This window comes from Gallus gallus, chromosome 7, assembly GCF_016699485.2.
Source record: "Gallus gallus isolate bGalGal1 chromosome 7, bGalGal1.mat.broiler.GRCg7b, whole genome shotgun sequence".
Taxonomy (NCBI): Eukaryota; Metazoa; Chordata; class Aves; order Galliformes; family Phasianidae; genus Gallus; species Gallus gallus.
In genome coordinates, this window is record NC_052538.1 from 19,387,700 (window position 1) to 19,409,344 (window position 21,645).

Here is a 21,645-nt window from a genome sequence, read left to right on the forward strand (position 1 = left end):
AAGAGCACAACACATTTTTCCCCTGTAAGTTCCATGACAGCAGACTACATGGAAAAAAACCTAAGTGCATTTTGCAGGAGTATCCTCTCCTTATGCCTTGAAGAAATGGTAATGCTCTGACCTTCTCCAAAATCAATGTTAAAGAAATTCAGTGAAAAAATCCTATCATATATTTAACGTCCAAAATAAATTTCATAGCATATATACCAGATCTTAATCAAGTCAAAACCTGGACCACTATGTTATTGCAGTAAACATTTTACTATTTCTTTATAATATCTTGGGAATTACAGCTTTTGAGTGAAACTGTTCAACACTGAAATAGAACTTAAGAAAGTCAGTCCCTCCATTTCAGAAATAAGCTTTCCAAGAAAGAATTATTTCCATTTCCAACAACAAAAACAATATTTGACAATAAATATATTCAGTAAACAAAGAGTTCCTGCAACGTTTATATTCAAACAGTTTGACAATAAGCTCATAAATGACGCAGACAACACTTGGGCTGTGGGGACCACTGACATTACCTGACAGGAAATTGCATCATTTCACAGTTTCCAGTATTACAGAACAGCACTGATTACGCCTTCAGTGTTATTTTTTGCATCCCTGCAATGACCACGGTTTCTCCATTAACTTATCCCTCTGGCCAGGCATTTTTAAGCATTAAGGATATTATCTCTATCAAAATATTTTCCTTTCTAGCAGCATATGGACACTGTTTGTTCCTGCTATAATAGATGGAAATAATACTCGTGTTGTCAAATATTTACAAAGAGTCCAGTCAACTTGTCTGTTTTGACCTAGGTTACAGCAAAGGTGCAAGCTGACAGCACCAGCTGTCATTTGCTGTTAATAGACTTCTACCAGATCAACAGCTCCGAGTCTGTTGAGGAACTCACCAGTTTTGTGACTGAAAAGTATGAAGTTGAGGTCCTTGGCTGTCTCGTTCTATACCTCCAAGTGGGCAAATTTCACTGACTCTACTACAGTTCTGGCTGTGTCCGAGAAACCACTTTCATTCTGCTCTAAGTCTGCTGTTGCTAACAGTTACATATGTCACCAGGATACAGGATTCTTAACACAGACTTCCACCATTTCAGATTTCAAGAAGTATAAGCATTTGACAGGGCCACTGCTCTATTCTTCCACAGCAAAAGACAACTTCACTGCCCTAGATGTCTTGGAATGAGATACAGCAGTGGCACCGTTTATACGCAGGAAATTTATTTCATATAATTTACAGTGGGACTGAGCTCAGAACTGTGCATCCTGCAGTTTTCTTATTATCTCCAGTGCCTAGACAATTCCTGAGTGGTCATATTTAGCTTGTAGAAGACTTAAAATGGCAGGTGGTACTTACTCTTTGCTGATCCTACTGTTCTTTTGAGGTTGTCTTCAAGTGCAGCAAAATCTACATTCATGCTGGATCAGAGCCAGATCAATAATGACTAGCCTTTTGATGACAGCCATGAAATAGGCAGATTTTGAAGAGAAATGCAGTGTCTCCAAGTAGACAACGGAAATGACTAAGAAAACTGAACCTTCTGAACATGAGGAAGAGATCATACACACAGAAGCCTGTCTTCTTTTCTAACTGTAGAAGTTCATCTCACTAAAGAAATATTACTTTCTCCACAAACCTTACCCTGAAAGCTATCTTTAGATTATCATACTGCAATAACAATAGCATTAATAGATTCCAAAGAGGTCTCTGCCTTAAAAGCTATATATTCTAAATGTCAAACAAGAGACAAAGGTACATTCAGAGAGCTAGGAGTGCAGAGGAAACAGAGATGTCACTTGTCATCTCATAAAAGTTGTCATCACATAACAGACTAAGAAGAACTTGCTTCTGTATCAAGAAACAGAAGCAAATAGTATACATTTAGGACAGTAAAAAAAAAAGCATGCTGCTAAAGGGGATACAAAGAGACGCATCAAACAGGTCAGGGAGGCATTACCTTTGAAGCAGCGCTGATATACACAAGAAAACATTAAGAATAAATTTAAGGCTAGGATTTTGTGATATTTGAGATTGGAAATACTAAAATGTTTGTTTCACAATTCAGTCGATTATCTTAGAGGATATATGAGAGACAAACTGCTCAATGGAAAAATGATTTTACAGTAAAAATCTAAGAGGGATACACCTACATGTTCACTGCAAACATCTATGAGATTAAGAAGAAAAAATACATACGGAAATGAAAAAGGTTGCTAAAGATATAAATGTACAGAAAGATGTAGGGTGGGGAAAATAAAAATGAAGTACCTTTTGAAAAATAAATTCAATAGCAATTAGGAGAAAGAAGTCTGGGAAAATGCACAGAAAAAGCTGCATTTCAGAGGATGAAATATGGTAAAAATCCTGAGAAGTGGGTTGTGAAAGATGAGGCCAGAATGTTTATTCTGATATGTTGCAAATGCATTTGTATCTAGAATATATGTAAATGAGGCACATAGGTTCTAAGGTAATTGAATGACAAAGTAAATGATTGAACACCAAAAACACCAGGTTGTGACACTGACAGTCAAAATTTGCTAGGCATATATTTCTAACCTTTATGAAAATCATAACAATAACAAAACAATTCATTTGCATCCCAAATCTTCAGCAAACAGAGACAAAATTCACAAAGTGAACTGTGCACTGAGCAAGAACTGGAAGATAGGAAAGGTAGCTACACAAAATCAGAAAATTTGTGGAGAAAGGACTGATGACCCCGGTCCGAGGGAAAGGGGGGGGGGGAAGGAGAGAAGGAACTTAAAAAAAAAAAACAACAACAACAACAACAACAAACCAACAAGAAGCTAGTCTGCAGATGCAGGCTGGCAGCTGAGTCAAATCTAGCCTGAACAGGACTGGAGTGAAAATTCCTGCCTCTCTACACATCTGGTGTTTTGTTCAATCTCAGCATACAAACAAGGTACCCAGGTGGCTCCGCCAGTGGTAGCACTAGAATAGTCTATCCAACATCCAATCAACAAAGCCAAAGCCAAATCTTCAGACAACAAATACAGACATTCACAGGCTCAAGTACACTTTAAGTATCAAGTATGGTAATTTCTACTAAGCAGCGAGTAACCAATGAGAACTCCGAAGCCAAAGCCTGACAGCATATAATTCAGCAGTATGTATAAAAAATGCAACAAATAGCATGCATTCTTTAAAAAGAGCAATTGCAAAGAAATGACCAAGCACTTCGGAATTGTTAGGCAACTGTTATTTTCCTTATAATGGTGTTACTAATATTTTGACTAATGCTGAATTTGAACTTTTTTTTGGATTGTAAGAACTGTCAGCATGGGACTGGCAGCAAAGACCTAAGATTAGTTCCCCAAACCAGTTCAAACTCTAAAAGCTTTTTCTAGTTAGTAACTTTATGAGCCCTTGAGCAACTTAATTATCCCATGCCTTGCTTTTCCATTAAAGAAAAAAAGAAAGAAATCAAATACCTTATTGTTACTTATCCCACACTTGTGCTCTCAATGATAAAAGTAACAAAGTATGCTGCGACATCGTCAGCTGGAGAGGACCTGCCTAATAATTTGGAAAATTATTTTCCAAAATTGTTAATAAGAAAACAACAACAAAAAAAGTTAAAATGGCAAATGGAAATTAAGAAAATTTAAGTCTCATATGAACTTCACATTTCTATTTATGTCTAAATAAGAGCAGTAGGTGGATGGGAAAGTACTATTTCTTCTGATATGCTATCACTTGAACTTATTAAAAAAAAGCCTTCAGATAGGAAAAGTTTAAACAAGCTAGCATTATTTTCATATACACAAAGCAGTTAAAAGCCATTTATTCCTCTTCTCAGAGATAATCCCTGCTAATTGCTCTAGTCATGGAAATGCATTCTGTGGGAAAGGATAATGAAGAATACTTGTCAAATTGGTAATGTCATTATTTCACTGCACAATCCAAACAGTATAATCTGACCCATTCCCAGCATGCTGAGTATCAGCCTACAGAAAAGGACCCATGCATAAGCCATTCTGACCTTTCCTGCTAGTTTCTTCTGACCTTTCTGACCTCATTAGACTGCTGTGTAGGAAGGCCTAAATAAAGAAATAAAGGAGCTGTTGGATACTCTTGATGGATTAGAAATAACAAGAATGCGTCTAGGACTTTAGTATAAACCAGACCACTGAATTTTAATGTTTTTCAAGGAATCAAAACGACAATACGGATGATGATGAAGAAATAGGGAGAAACAGTGTTAAAATATTTAAGAATGAATAATAATTTTTAAATTGCTCATCAGCATCCTTAACCATTTGTTCTGATGCAATTTTAGGTGGTTGGGTTTTTAAGGTTCTGACTCAGTGAGAACAGATATTAAGGAACAAAGGGCCCGGCACAGTTATTCTCATTAAGTAAGAATGTAACTTTAGCGACCTGCTGAAAGAGGGCCTTAGTCTCTTCTGGACAGATCTATTTAATGAATCTCTCAAATTCCCAAAGCAGGGAAACTCTAGAGCCTAGGATACAGGTCTCTGAAATCCCTGCATCACATTTCAGCCGCTACATCATATAATCAACACTATGCATACCTTAATGGACAAAAGGATACAGATGCTATGAAAGTGCTCATTCATTAAATAATACAGTTTCTTCAGTGGAACTACTCACAATTCTCACACTGGTTCCCAGACCTGAAGTAGAAAACTCAAGCGTTTTTATAACTTGCTTAATAGGAAGTATCAAATACATAAATTATTTTTGCTCACTAAATATGGAGCTTTGTCTTTTTTTTTTTTTCAGCTAGTATTAATACCTGAGCAAAACTCTTAGAAAGGAAACCACAGCTCCACAGCAGAAAAGTCTCATACTATGAGAGAAATCCCGCAGTAATTGTTCTCTACGTTGGAACATGGGGGCACATGCCTTTTTATCTCTTATTTCTAACTTCTAGGGAGACATTTACAGTCAGATACACATTTCAAGTTCCCTTTTAATGTAACTTCTGATTAAAACCTATCTTGTTCTGAACCACTGGAAGATTTTTAGTATAAGAGAAGAATTTTTTCTTTATATGCTTAGCTACTCCTAAAAACAAGACACTAGCAGATAGGCTGACCTCAGTCAAGGAGTTCAGGCTTTATCATGCTGCCCATTAAAACGCAGCCAATGTCGTATAAAATTAAATTATGTCCATTTTAAAGAAAAAAGAAAAACTAGCTCATTAGCTCCTGAAGTATCAGCTATGAGACATCTGCTCAGTTGTCCTGAAGTTTTATAGATCCTGGCAGGGGAAAACTCTTACATTTGTGATAGCAGAGATCATCTCCTTCAGCAGTTTACAGCCTTGGGTAAAGCTCTGTGTGTGATACATTTCTCCTGGGCTAATCAAGCGCACCCACTAGCACCAAGCCAGCACTCTCAGAAGAGAACACTCGCAGTAACTCTCATGGGCATTTTCTAGCGCAGAAAACAGCCACTGGCTCTAGATCCTATAATACAGCACAAGCTGTTAGAGGACACAGATATTAAAAACAACTGAGTCAGGTTTCTTCTACACATTGTACAGTTGCTCCATCCGGGCAGCTGTTTCAGCACAATTAGATCAGTCTTTCTGAACTCCGCAACCCCTACTTAAGACAGCGTACATATGTACACCTTTCATCTTCATCAGTATTCAGCCCTTGCTGAATTACTTCATGAGTCATGGATGGGCTGAGGTCTTTTTACAATCCCTGGTCTTGTTAGCCAGGGATTGTCACGCAGAGACAGTGGATGGGAACCTAGTTTTTGGACATGAGAAAGTCAAAAGCAGAACTATTATTACATTGTAACTCTTGCGTACAACAGTGATAAAGTCTGTTTCATAAAAAATTGGCATTTATTGGCATGTAGAAATTTCTATCAATTGTCTCTCTGTAACTGAAAAAAATTCAAACCTGGTAACGTATAGAGTGAAGAAACCACTCCAGAAAGGGGCAAAGAGCTCCACCCAATGCATCAGGGCGTATACTTTTAATTTACTTTCACTTTTCAGGCTGTGATGACCAATTAATGCTTCTGAGGAGGGCTGACCCGCAGGGAGAAATTAAATGGAGGTTGTTGTGACCTCCTGAATGGGAAGAGCATAGATGGGGTGCCAACTAAGTGTGAGAAAGACAGGCTACTGCCTGGGGAAGGTGGTACAGAAGCAACAAGATGTTTGAGCTAGCAGGTGTCATATGCTGTGAAACAACTGCAAGATAAGCACTTCTAAAGCTATGCTGAATTAAGTGGTTAACACGAAAGCCTAGACATAACTTCTCATCAATAATTCTGGTTTGCTGAATTATTTTTACCGGTCCATCTCTATCGAAGGTTACATTGTGAATCTTCTCAGCTTTTCAATGCCTTATAATTTGTTTATTCCTGTGAATTAGATACAAAAAATCAAGATACCATTTAAAAAACACGTAGAACAAACTTCTTCTGCATAAAAGGAAGGGCAAAGAGAAAAGAGTCCAAAAGAAGAAAGGAAAACACACATTAAGATGAATAGGGTAACTATTCTGTTATCAAATTATTTATTTACGCTATTATCTCATGTATTAAGTTATTTATGTTATTTATTAAATAAAGCTAGGAAAACTTGGGAACTACAGACCAGTCAGTCTCACCTCTGTGCCTGGCAAGACCATGGAGCAGGTTCTCCCAAAGGAGAGACACGCAGAAAATAAAGATGAGGTGATTGGTGGTAACCAACATGGCTTCACCAAGGGCGAGTTGTACCTGACAAACTTGGTGGCCATTTATGATGTCAGTGGATACAGGAAGAGCAACTGACCTCATCTACCTGGACTTGTGCAAAGTGTTTGACAGTGTCTCACGTGACATCCTGGTCACCAAATTGGAGAAAAATGGATTTGATGGATGAGCCACTCACTGGATAAGGAATTGGCTGGATGGTCACACTCAGAGAGTTGCAGTCAATGGCTCAATGCCCAAGTGGAGACCAGTAATGAGTGGTGTTTCTAAGGGATCAGTGTTGGGACTGGTGTTATTTAACATCATTACCTTTAACATAGGCAACATGGAGAGTGTGACTGAGTGTACCCTCAGCGAATTTGCAGACAACACCAAGCAGAGTGGTGCAGTTGAGACACAAGAGGAATACTATCCAGAGGGATCTGGTCAGGCTTCAGAGGTGGACCCATACCAACCTCCTGAAATTCAACAAGGCCAGGTGCAAGGTCCTGCCCCTGCACCGTGGCAATCCCTAGCACAGATACAGGTTGGGTGGAGAACGGCTTTAGAGCAGCCCTGAGGAGAAGTATTTGTGAGTGTCAGTTGATGAAAGATGTAACATGAGCCAGCAGTGTCCTCCTGCAGCACAGAAGGCCAACTGTATCCTGGGTTGCATCAAGAGAAGTGTGACCAGCAGGTCAAGAGAGGTGACTCTGCCCCTCTACTCTGCTCTCATCAGACACCACCTGGAGTACGGCATCCAGTTCTGCCCTCAAAACAAAAAGGACATGGAGTTGTTGGAGCAGATCCAGAGGAGGGCCACAAAGATGATCTGAGGGCTGGAGCACCTCCCCTACAAAAACAGGCTGTGAGAGCTGAGGCTCTTCAGCTTGGAGAAGAGAAGGCTCCGTGGGGACCTTATAGTGACCTTCCTGTAGGGGGCCTACAGGAAAGCTGGGGATGGAACTTCAGGGTCTAGAAGGAGGTGTATGTGCCCATTGTCAGGGGCGTTGGAACTAGGTGATCTTAAAGGTCCCTTCCAACCCAGACCATTCTATGATTCTAAAAGGAACCCCACCCTTTCAAGGGCTTAGAGCTAATTGCAAACATATTCTAAATCCCATCAAAATGAAGACTTTTAGTAGTCCCTTTTGTTTAAATACATTATTTGGTCTGCAAATTATTTACTGTTTACTGTGGAAAAACATACACTAATGAAATGCTAAGGTATATTATCCCCAAAGCAACACAAGTGGGAAGAATTTATGTATTTGCCTAAGAGAAAATCCCTTCTTGCAAGGAAAAGCAGATGAAGCTGTTTAAATGAGAAGGCAGCAAAGGGAAAGAATGCCCCTTCAGATGCACAGATCTGCTCCACCTGAGCAACAGTGAGCCTAACAGCTCTTGGTACCTGGGTGAGTGTGCACTTTGAGGAGATTTAACAGAAAAACAAGAGGAGGAAAGCTGTGTTCTTATCTCAACATCTTCTCATCACAATGAACAAAAATACCAACTCCTATAGTAACACACAGCTACTAACAGTCAGGCACAAGACTGCAGACAGCTGCAAGAATTGGGTGCTTCTCTGTGGGGACAGCTTAAAGTCCTTTTCTTTATCTATAGATTTCATAGTTAGTGAAAGGCTGTACAACAGCAGACAAAAATCCTTCTTTTCTGTAAACGTTTAGCAGATGACACCTGAAGTTTAACTGCAGGACGTTATTTTCTATGTAAAATGCTAGCATTGGGTCTACCTATCATCTGCAACTGCATTTCATCAACAATTCCACTGTGTTTGGTCTAGACTGCTTTGCAGAATGCTTTTTGTCCTATTTTCATTTTCAACAAAAACTAAAATATGATAAGCAAGCTTAGGTCAGAAACTGAAATTACCCACAGGTTAGGACAAGTAGTTCAAGTAAACTGAGGTAAGACTGGTTCCTTAACAATAACTTGAAAATGTCTTTGAGCTCTAAAATACTACTCCTACAAAGAGGATATTGAACAATAAGACACAATGTAATTTTACAGAAATACTGAACAACAAGCATTCATTCTATTAAAAAGCATCAAGGCTAAGATTTCTACACTATGTACTTTTAAGAAATCCTATTTTTTTTCCTTTGAAATCAACATTTAATATCAATTTTATTCATATTACAAAGGATTATGTTGTAATTCTTGACAGAAGGTCAGTTTATCCATTACAAATATGGAAAAGTCTCTGCAGAAGAAGGTAGTCCTTTTCACTGAAATTCTGTTAGACTACCAATATTCGAACAAATATTCAGGTATCCAACATGATTACCTGAAGCATTTTAATACAGCATGAGAGATAGAAAACAAGAATGAACATCATAGCACTCAGAGCATTGGGTTTGGTGATCTCTAATGTTACACTCTGAATGAATGATTCAGAGGATTCTACATGTTTGCACACCTACTAATTGTCAAACTTCCTTACAGATTTTTTCTTGCTAATAAGTCCTAGCTAAGCTTCCTCTGATCTCTGAAACCCATTAAGAGTTAATGAAGTCATGAAAGAATTCACCAGAACCCTGAGAAGAAAGTTACAGATGCCATATTACAATGTAAGCCTCAAAAGTTTTTCTTCAAAAAACGATTGCGCAATTAAGCCTTACATTGTGAGGTTTACTTATACACTATAATTCAAATAAAGCTGTTATACTGCAACACAAACACGCCACTCTTTTGAAGATTTTCCTCAAATTTTTATGTATATATCCCATCTGTCTAGAGAAGGACACATATTAACAGTGCCCTTACTCAGTTTGATGTGTAAAATACTTGGTACTTGAAAACTACTCACAAACACCCTCTCTAATGCAGCCAAAGGAATACTGGTCTATTTCCTTTCCAAATTCCATTTTTAATTGCACCCATCAGTGGAACGATGGTAGCAGTAAGGCTCATTTGGAAAGTTTTCCTGCAGTGTTTACCAACTTACTGACTTAATGGAGCACTCCTAAAGTCAACAGGACTGTTTTCTGTTGTGTTTGTTCAGTTTTTTAATTGTAGTTCCACCTTCTGGCAAACTAAGCTCACAAATGAGAGGAGCACTCTTCTTTGCACAATATCAACAGAGCAAAATGATAAAATAGAATCATAGAAGAATAATTTTCTTCTTAAAAGAAAAATAACAGATAATAAAAAAATCAGACTATATAATTTAAGCTCCAACTACTGAAAGAAACTTAAGTCTCAGTTGTCTTTGGTAGTGCATGATAAGGATAATCTAGGAAAGGTAAAAAGAAATAATATAAGTTTATTTGACTCTGACCATGAAAACAAAGAACAAGAAAAAACAGTAACTGTGGTCACGGAACATTGCCTGTGCATGCATCTCCACATGATACAGTGCTGTACATAAGCAGAATACTACTACATTTAGATCCACGGTTGTTCATGAAAAGATAGTTCTAGTGTCTGCATTCATGTTCTGGCTTCAGATCTTTCAGGATAAGAGTTAACTACACTCATGCTTTCCAGTTTCTCCTTCATTAATAAGTGTAGCATTCAAAAATAACATTCTAACAACAAACACTTGAAAGATAAAAACTGTACATGTTTTCTAGGATCTGAGCAAAACTTACGGCAAATTACCAACATGTTACCTAAGAGATAGCTTTTATTTTCATTTATTTATCAAGCATTTTAAACTACTTCGTGGTGAAGTTCTTATTATACCACACAGTTCTTTGAACACATTTACTACTTTAGCTGGAAAGCTCTTTGCATTTGAATAAATCATATCCATTATTTCCAGTCTCAGGAAAAAAAAACAACTGAATTGTGTTGTTATAAATTAAAATACAAGCTTTGAAAGCACCTCTTCAGACAATTTAGTGTTTTCCGGAATATTAAGCAGCTTATAGTTTTTGCAAGCAAGCGAAGAAGCAAATATGCAACAGTTAATTCATTTACAAACACAGGCAAGAAGTTATGAACATTTCTCCTGTAAAATCTAATTACATCGGAAGCTGTTGATGTATAATAATCCAAAAGCTTTGAGCATGAATTTTAAGCATTTTTAAACAAAGTTGCAGCTGGAAATCAGAATGTTTTCCCTAATACTCTTCTAAAATTGCAGATAAAAATCTCCACAGAGATGTAAAATAAAACAAAATGTTCTGTGCCATCAAATGGTACCAACTCGAAATTGGGTCTGCATAACTGTATAGACAGATGCATGAGAATAACTGCTACCATACTACTGACCTTGTGATCTCAAAGAAGGGCAGATTCTCTCAGGAGATTTTTAGACCTCTGAAATCATGTTTTCAGTCTGTAGACATTTCCTTAATCTGTCCTTAAAAAAATGAAATTCATGTCTCATTACTGTTAAAATGATATCAACAAGCATTTAAAATTTCTATCAAATTATTAGTGATGCCTTACAGAAACTCACAGAATAAACAAAATTCAGTTTGTTTGTAACAAAAGCAATAAACATGAGGAAATAGGTTTCAGAAGAGCATGTGATTTGTGCGTATAAACCATATAAGTTACTTTACAGAAATATTTAAGATTGATCTAAATTACTGACTGCCTTCTATACTGTATTTCAGAAGGAGCAGCTCTGACTTGTTAATTTAAATGAACATGCAACCTTTGAGTACACAGCCAGTATGCACGTTGTGGTTCTGGTACACACTACTAGCCACTTCTGCTCTGACACAACAGGAAGCCTGAACACCTAGGAGTCTGTCACTGAACAGAACAAAATTCAGGAACAGCAAGGACAATTAAACATTAGTGTTGCTTACCATGGCAGGTGACAGACTTGCCATCTGTTGAAGCACTTAAAGCAAGGTTTCTTATATTTCTAAAATACATTTTTGGATATAAGTTTTGGAAAAAATCTTCACCTGATCTATACTGTACACTTGGGCATGTGGCTATGGTCAAGGGAGAAGGAGGAAACAGGCACAAGCTGGTGACAATTCTGGACCTGCAATTACAGGTACCAATTTGCATCACTTTGTTTTGTCCCATAACACCTGTGATTCTGCTTGAAAAAAAAAAACAGAATAACTTCATAATCATATCTTGGTTCATTTCAACTTGCAAAGATCAGACTGGAATATTCATTTCAACACTTCCAAATGCAGAACCTGCTTACTGTAGTTTGACTGATCATTTCTCACCTTCTTCTGTGGCACTGAAAAATGAGCACAGTAGAGACAGGCTCATGGCCAGAAGTAGCACAGAGGCACTTCAGATGTGCCTGGAAGGTATTCTTTGTTCATAGGTGGTTCATAGAAGTGTGATCATAAAAAGATATGTACATTCTAGACAAACCTCTGGCAATTTCCATCTCCTTCTACAGAACTGGGCACATTCTGCCAGCTGTGACTCCCTGGGCATTCAGTTCCTACATGTTTTATTTACTATGACCTCAAGCTTTAGTAGTGTAACAACTGATACTTCTCTATTTACGGCATGCTTAAGATTTTTTGGGGATCAAACTAATTTGGAAAATAAGTTTTTGATCATGATAGAAGAATTTCAGGTGATAATTTAAGTCTGCATCATTCAGGCAAACTAAATCAACCCTTGAAATCACTAAAGTGCTTCACACTACTTAATGTCTTACTAAGTTTTATACAAACTAATTGATATTTCATGCCAGTACTGTTACTGTTTCTGATTACCACAATGTAAAGAAATGGATATGGTGCATGCAACTCAAGCTTTTTAGAGCAACGTAGAGGTTAGCAAACCAAAACTGGTTTGCTTTATGAGATACAGAAACAAATGAGTCAGTAGCTAATCCAATAAAACATGACTGAAGTGATGGAAAACAGCAAGCTACGCAGAACGGATCACACTGAACAGACTGCATGAACTTCAGAGCAATAAGGAGTGTAACCAAAGATGCACAGGCAGAGAGGGAAAGGGATAAGTAGGGAAGAAACCAAAAGGCAATTCCAATATCACTTGCCAGATGCATATTGTGCATGTGAACAGGCCAGTATCATGTGCTGCCAGTGGGATAGCAGACAGCAGATACAGGTAGTTAGGAATCTGTATATCCCACCCCACCCTCTACTAAGTCAGTGTTTTAGCTTTTCCATCTTTAATTTCTATGAAACTAAGAGTCCTTCATACTATAGAGAAAGCAAATTAAATACTTCAAAGTAGAACAGTGGTTTTATTTAAATACCGGGAACCACAGCCAAATAAAATAAAATTAATGCAAATCCCCCGTTAATCTATTTTAATAATTTTTTTTCTGAAAATTCATGCTTAGTATACCTGTAATCTATAGTTCTATTCAATCGCAACAGTTACTGCTCTACACTTACCCTTCTATGTTAATCTCACTGAGCAAAATGCATGTTTAAAAATGCTACCTCATCACATACTGTCCTCAATTCTGGTGGCTCTTTACCTTCCAACACCCTCAGTACTATATTCTCTTTCATTTTGGGAAAATTCTCAATTCCTTAAAGGCATTGACAAACTGCATTTACTGAAGCCAGAAGCATCACTGATACTTCACAGTGCTCAACAATTTGAGTAACTTTCTTCGTGCAGTAGCTTAGTGACTTGTAATGTTAGTCAAATAGATAAATTCACAAGAATGAGCCTTTTCGCTGCAAGCTATTATAGAGCATAGACTAGTAGCTACATAAATACGTTATTATAAAGCACTCTATAATTAAGGAAAATGTTTTACAGTTATCACAAGAACATGTCATTAGACATGACAAAGGTGACAATTTCTACTAATTTTAAATAGTGGTGTAAAAATGATGTCTCTGCTCCACGATTTGCATGTCCATTCCACACTATTCAGAACCTTGATAGTATTATATGAGCAAAGTAATGTGTAAAAAATTGAAGAACAGTAGGAGTTGATAAGTGTGCTTCATTTAAAAAAAAATTATCACAGAAACTTTCTCACTTTTTTGGTAAAATGTAGGTCACCTACAGTTACCATAGTAACCACTGCTGCACTATAGCTCTACAAATGACCACTGCCTATGGCTGCTTTTTTTGCTAGCATTTAGCTAACGTAAGCGCTTGGAATTGCCCTTAATTTATTTGCAGACACAACTCCTGCTTCAACATTTTCCAAAGTTTTTCCTAATATCCCTCAGTAGATAAGCTGCTCTGCAAGTCAGCTGGAAACACACATAAATTAATTTACAGTATTAAAAGGCTATTTGTTGTATGCACCAAACCTGGACTCCCAAAAATGCAGACAATTTTACAAGTTTACAAAAAATATTTATACAGAGCAACACACTGAACATCAGAAATGCAGAAAGTTCAAGATGGACACACTAGCTGAAGCTGTCTTTGATAAGAGCACAGCGAGTTTGGTGATGGTGTATTCAGTGTATATCACAAGTGGGACTTAATGGGTTGGAATATGATAATCTTGCACCCAATCACACAGCAAAACCCAGTAATATAATACATGGATAAGAAAGGTTGGGGCCTCAATAGGAATAACATGGTACGATTTTCAGTCAATCTGATAGTGAAAATCCCTTTCTCACCACTATTGGTCGAGGGCATACCAGAATTGGCAATGAATTCATTAAAATACAAAGACTCCATGCTACACAAAGACACTAACTAGCTTTGATAGTGAATGGGGAAATAGCAGGACAAATCAATGTCCTTGGCCAACCACAAGCTGTTTTCCTCTTTAAAACAGCCATTTCACTATTATGAGGGTTCAAACGGAACCACCTACATATCACCATCATAATTTGTTAAAGATATTGCAAAAACTCTGAAACAAGCTTTGAAGTCTGGATGCTACCCACACACAAATGTAGTGGGGTATTACTGGTAGTCTTATATACAGCTAGAACACCAAAAATGTTACATATTCGGTAAATGGATGAACAACAATCAATAGTGTTGAATGGCATACAGGCGACTGTGATATTTTTCCAGTTTCAGAAGTTACTCAAATACTACACTTAATAGAATTACATGCACTTCAAAGATGAATAGAATACCATCTTCGCCTATGCCAACTTTAGCAGTTTAGCTAGCAAAAAAGATAGCCTCTTTAGTGGTCATTGCTAGACATGCAGATTACTGACTTGCAGAAGGTACCCTTGAAAGAAAGCACAGCAAATAAAGAACCATGTCCTAAACTGTTTTGTGCAGTTCTGATAGGCCAAAACTGAGAATGTCTTTTTTTTTTTTAAACTCAAAGAAAATATATGTAAAAAAACGAAGGAATCCTCTGCAAGTTTGTATGAGCAGGCACCATTTGTACAGATATGCCTTGCAGTTTGTTCCTCTCATCGTACATAAAGTACTGGCATACTTTCCTTCCCAACATACTGGACTCCCCTAGATCTGCTTTTGACCAGTCACAAAGCTCTCCTCTAGCAAAACAGTCCAACTGAAAACAATGAATTAACTCCTGTGTCTCAGGAAGTACTCAGCATCCTCACACTTGATTCATATTTCCCAGGCTAAAATAATGTAATTTGTTTAAAGCACTAATTCTGACCATCTTTAAAGGCTGGTATTAAAAGCTCTAAACCAGTACAGAATGCAGAATTTATACTAAATGTATGAAATGAAAAATGACACTAGATGAAAAAAAAACGGGGGGGGGGGGGGGGGGTGGGGGGGGTGGGGAGGGATATTATAGGAGTCTTTCTGAAGCTTCATTTGCTTTCTAAGAACACAAAGAAAATCCAAGGGAAGCTTCCGAAGGACCACTGGGACTCTCAGTAGGAATAGAAGCTGGCAATAGGACAGATCTGTCTTGAAAAATTTTTCAGACAAAAACGGAGCTATTAGAAATTATAAACCAGTAACAGAAAAATCCTTTTTTCCTTCTTTTATGATTTGATTCGTCAATGATTTCCCTACAGAATCTAATGTAATAATATCAGACCACCCAAGCTTTCACTAGAATCCACATGTCAAAGTTTCCTCACGTCTGAGAACCAGAACAGCTACAGTTAGCACTCAATCTAAGTCACGTACCTCTATGAAACAAATTTTAAAATTCTGGTATTATTTGTCAAAGACCATGAAGAAAGCCTGCATTAAAATAAAGCCCATTCACATGTTAACCTCATGGCTTCTCCAGGAAAGAATGCTGGGTAAGACTAGCTCAAATCCAAACTTAAAATTAGCTGAAAGGAAGAACCAACTTTAAAGACTGGGGGGTTTAGGTACGTTCCTCTTTATCAAGAACGTCACAGTCATTATGATTTAATGTTTTTTAACTTGTATATACATGATACAGGAAAATAAACTTCATATTCTTTATAAGCGGTTTTCATGCATTTGTAAAATTATTAAGTTATTCTGCACATTAGAATAGTATCTGAAGACAACCACTACCACAAAGTTTAAACTAGTGGCTTGGATTTGATGTATTACTTTAATCACATATATGTATGTATATGTATATGTACATATACGTGTGTATGTGTATGTATATACATATATATATTATTTTGCATCACAAATCAAAGACAAACTATCAAGTTTAGTTTTAGCAAATCTCACAGACAAGTGCAGATCAGCAAATCTCTTTTCATACATCACGTTACCATCAGTACATACTCCTGAGTGGAGCAGGATTTACACAAACGTAAGGTGCTTTCCTCTAGCAAATACAAAACAGAACTGCAAGTGTTACAGAATCCCAATCAACATTTTCCAGTGATTTTCTAATGTGTTTTTCAAATATGCTTTGTGTATCATTGTAATAAAAGATGATGAGTCACTTTTACTACGAATTTACAAACTGTCAGAGCACTAAATCCCTTTGATCTTGATAAAACTGGCTCATTCTCATTTTGTTCATTAGCCCTACCTCTTTCCCAGTTATGAGCCAGCCAATCTGTGGCCCTTTCTGCAAGCTGACATATTTGCCAAAGAAAATCTGTTAGCGCTTTCTTGCTCTTACTCTAAAACACCCTGTTGCTTGTCAAACTCCTCCTGCCTCGTGGAACCTCTTTTCATTCATATATGATCCAATTAACAAGCTGTCTTTCCTCCCCCAATAGCTCTCTATTAGCTCCTCTCTGCATTTCCACTGAAATTGTTCACCTGTGGACTCCAAGGACTCTCTGTTCTCTTGTAATCCAGAAAAAGTCATTGTCTTGTTCTTTTCTCCTCCCCTTTTTTTTTTTTCTTTCTGGACACCCACCCAGTGAAATTCTATCATTACTTGCCAAGTGCCATTTTGCTGATGACTTACAAAAAATGCTACACAATCTCAGAAAACAACCTGCCGCACTGCTTTGAGCCATGTGTTGTTCATTCCTTTACGTATTAACATGGTAACGTAAATATCTCCGCGATTTGAAAAACAAGAATGTCTTAAGCTACAAATTAACAAGAATTTTCCAGAAAGTTATCTGGCAAAAGTTGCAGGGTTTTCTCCTCAACTGTTCTATCTGAAAAATTATTGTATGTGGAGTCTACCACAAGCAGGTATCCCTATTTAAGCAGCAATTCAATTACAACACTGCTCAGTGAAGAACATCTTGATATGTTCACTGCACTCTGTTGATGGAAAAATACTGTACAGTCCAAAAACTGTTTCAGCATTTCACTCTTACTCTTTACCAATCAAAAATCACAGTTGTCATAGAAACTGTAAAAACTGAAGTCAGTCATGACAAAACAATGGGATAATGGAAAATGTCTGCTGGCTCAGGTTTCCATGTCAGAATGCTTCAGTGAATTTAAATGGAGACTCAAGTAGTTCCTCACATCTTGTAGCAACAGGTGTGATTATTATTTTTAATAATCTGGTCAGAGTCTGGAAAGCAGTAGTATTACTCCTGCTTTACACACTGGTTATACTAAATGCTGGAAAACACTTTGCAAACAATTGAGCATGAGTCTCTGGGTTAAGGAGACTGAATTTCTTTGATTCAGAGTCTAAAATATTCTGGAGTGACTTCTGGCCACTGTTCTCAACATTTCCACAGTCTCATTTTCAGCCTTTTAAACCAAAGCAAATCAAACATTACTTTAGAAACACGCACTGCCATTAGTTTCTGCTTCTTACATATTCTATCCAGAAAACAGAATTAAGCTGCAGACCTCTGCCCCAACCCAAAAAGGTCCAGCTCCATGCAAAACATTATTTTAGGTTCTTTGCATGCAACACGTCAGGAGAATAAAGCTCTACTCTTGACTAACAAAGGTTACAAGAGCCATCTCCACCACCCTGAGCCTAATCACAGATCAAAACCCACACACAGGTGTTCTTCCAGCCTTTTACTGGGACCACCTGACACCCGATGATTAGCAACTGACAGGTGTAACTTACTGCAGCCAGTTACCCTTCAAGCAGATACCAACTTTCTGAAAAGAAAATAATCGTAATATGCAAGGAAAATAGTCAGGCTGACTCCATTGCAAGTGAACAAACTAAGTGTCTTTTAACACTTCACTGACTGTCTCTGCCTACGGATTATAATTAGCAGAAAGGGTACAGTTTGCAACATGCTTCATCAATCTATAGAAGGTTAATGGACATTAATTAGATAAACTTTCCCAGCTGCACTTGAGCACAAGTTTGGGCCAGCACAAATCCCTGTCAACTTCTCCAACCATGAGCTTAAAAGGAAGCTCTGATTTAAAACAAAGTGAAATCTTGCTTCCAATAAAATGAATAGCAAACAATGAGTGAAAAAGTAAGCCTTCTTCAAGGGTTTAACAAACACCATTTACCCTTCCTTTACAAGAAGGGATTAATTTGCTTACTTAGCCCAGTCATCTTATCAGAAAAGAACTGCTTGATTCACACAAGGAATTCTTAAATCTCTGGGTGGGATGGAAGGGAGGAAAAGAATTACTGGAACAGCAGTCAATAACGCGTATGAAATGCTGTAACTTCTCACTCCTTGGTTCTGGTAAGTTTCGCATCTAAAGTACCACTTAACATTTCTGTACACTATTAGTGCATTTACTGCACTTGTATGTATATACATACATAAATATATATACATAAACACTTTTTCAAATTACATATACATTTATGCACATAAACCCCAATGCTTTTTGGATACTATAAATATATACAAACATGTATTTTGACATACATCATATACTGAAACTGGCACATTCATTTCCACGTATGCTACTGGGAATGTGAAAACCAATTAAATGCTACTGTTAATCTTTTAAATGCTTTGGATGTGCCAACATTTACTTCTGATTAAAATACGTGACCACAGGAAAATAAATAAAAGGATTAATGTAACATGTTGAGTATTAATTATTAACAGCAGTCTTAATCGATATTTAGCTTATGAAATACTGTTATATTATTACATTCCACTATCACAAAGAATTGCTGCATACTGACAGGGATTACTGGAGCTCATGGCATAATAGAGAATTTTTTAGATTGCAGTTGTGTACCTCAGAAGTCCCTTGGAGAAGCAATGAATCTGCATATGCACTGATAAAGAAGAGTGAGAAAAATTCATATGAATCTTCTGAGATTTTTCTGAACAGCACATTGGCTTTGGGCACACAGTAGGAGCACAAACTTCAGGGAACACGTGTACAGCATAAAACACAACACTGCATAAAGTGGGCTGAGAAGGAAAGAATCTGACTGATCTCATATGAGGTTAGAGCAAATACACTTCACATATTTTAAAAACCTGCTGTTATACATATAGCATGTTCTACTGAGAATGTAGTTGAAAACACGACTTGCTGCTGTATGCATGTTTTGCCAAGTACTCAAATATTATACAACCTAATCCTGCAAGTTTATCACATAATTTTTGTGAATATTCTTATTTCTCTCATGCAGTGAGAGATCTCAAACTGCTAATAAATTTAAAACACATGTGTTTTACAGAAGCCAATGACTAGTAGAAAACAACAGCAAGAGAAGACAGGAATCTGAAAATGACTATTACCAGTATTTGGTTGAAAAGAAATGTTCTGATACAAGATACAAAAATTCCAAATTCTACTCTAAAAGAAAACCTTATGCACGCAGTAATCTGTGATCACTTCAATAAACTCATTCTCCCCACACATCTAAAAACAATGGTTTTAGAAAAATAAAACTGTTTTTAAATCACACCACTGATTTCTCTTTGAGGAAACAAACAGGAAGTAACCACAAATACCTCAGCTAATTTATATCAACTACTGCATTTTCTTGTACTACACTTCTGATGCTCTGATAAAAATACCACTGTAAAAAGAAGAATACATGGCTTCTATTTTGACTCCTTTATATTGTCCAAGATTCAGCTATGAAGAGCCATGTTCCTTATGTTTGAACTTCATTATTTATTTCTACTTCACACACAAAAAAACCCAACTACTTCAATCAGTTTCTTTTGTGATTTATAAAGTCTGTTATTGTAGCAGTCATGGATTTTTGTCTCTTTGTTTTGTGTATTTGTTTGTTCCTCTCTCAAAAACTTAAAAAGTAGTTAACCAAACTGAGTTGCTTTGAAGTACTGCCATTACCTATAGAAACAACAAGCAAATACGTGGTGGCTTTGTTAAGAATGAAACAATGAAAATGAAAAACAAAACCCGCATAAAAATGGAAAATTGGCCAAAGCTAAGCAAAATAAATGTATCTGCACCATGCCCTGAAGCCTATTTGCTAGACTAAAGCACTGGCAGACCGCCAAGTGGAAGAAATTCCAGACTGAAAACCATATTGCAAAGCTCAGAGAGTTCAAGTTCAAGAGCCAACAGCAAGAGCCTAAACACAATCAAAGCAGGGTAATGAGCTGGGGGTAGAGGAACGGGGTTGACTTCTCATATCTACCTCTGTCTCAGATCATCTCAGTTTTTGTTCTTCTCACTACCATTCTAATTTCAGTGAGAAGCCTGGAGAAAAATCTGGGTTTTTCAAAACCCACTCTACTAGCTGCTGTCTGTATTCTGTTCTTCAAGTGTCTCATATAGACATCAAGTATGAATATAACATCATCTCATAGAAAATTATCCCTCTGCTCCTATAAAGGGTAAAAGAAAAAGACTGAGGCTCAGGTGACAGGATGAGCAATTATGAGGATCAGCTGCCTGATGTGCAACCGATAGTGCAGGCTACTCATCACTGAACAGGATAAAACAAAAACACTGGCCTCATAAATTAGTTACTGCTGCTTTTTCCTCTTCCTCAAAATTATCACCCAAAATGGAAGATGTTCTCCCATTTTCCTAAAACATTTTGCATTTACTAGTTGTAGCTGATACGGTACAAAAGTGAAGTTATGCACTCTGACAACTGCTAACTTTTACCAAAAAAGTCTACTAGAGGAAAAAGTTGTTTTAAAACAGGAAAGATCTCCTCGCACTGTTAACAATGAAATGCAGTACAACAGAAAAAAAACTTCAAAATAAATGCAGGTAGCCTACACTGTATTTCTTCAAAGTAAGTAGAACTTTTCTGGATGCCTTAATATAACACTTTAGTACTTACGGGTAAAATGATTAGAAGCTGATGGGTGGACATTGCTTCCGCTGTCAGCGCTTTCACTGCTAGAAATGTCATCATCTGAATCCCACACACAGGAGCAAGGCGAGGTGCCACTAACTTCTTCAAACTTTCTCTTTAAAATTCCACTCATTGCTGCAATGCTGTCACATGCACCTGTAAGAGGAACAGAGGTAATGAAGCACTGGAACACCTGCCTGCTGTCCAAGTCTTCTAATTCATTTCACCTGGAGGAGTTTATATATCATTCTGATACCCCTACCTTTAGTTAAGTGGCTCCTTATCATGAGTTTTTAAACAACTTTTACAGAAAAAGCTATCCAAAAGACATTCCATCTCTAATACAGACAGTCTTTTTTTCTTAGGACAGAAAGTGCTATCTGTATTCTAACAGAACAGTCAACATTCTATAACTGATTTTCAGGCACAGAACTAAATAATAAATATTTTACTTTATGCTTTGGTCAAGTATGAAGTGCACATAATCCCA

At 37.2% G+C, this 21,645-nt stretch overlaps 1 protein-coding gene across 13 annotated transcripts in view; it reads right to left on the bottom strand.

Moving 5' to 3' along the window:
* The window catches only part of CSRNP3 (cysteine and serine rich nuclear protein 3), an 87,415-nt gene that overhangs the window by 37,295 nt on the left and 28,475 nt on the right, over positions 1–21,645 (bottom strand). For 4 of the 13 annotated variants that reach the window (XM_004942790.5, XM_040704212.2, XM_046944101.1 and 1 more), the window contains exon 2: positions 21,141–21,311. In XM_004942790.5, coding sequence (XP_004942847.2) covers positions 21,141–21,288 — 148 coding nt within the window. In that variant the 5' untranslated portion in view covers positions 21,289–21,311. Of the gene's footprint in view, positions 1–902; positions 1,028–10,933; positions 11,025–21,140; positions 21,312–21,645 lie in introns of those variants that run through there. The other 9 variants (XM_015289746.4, XM_004942797.5, XM_015289744.4 and 6 more) reach the window with 4 other exon arrangements.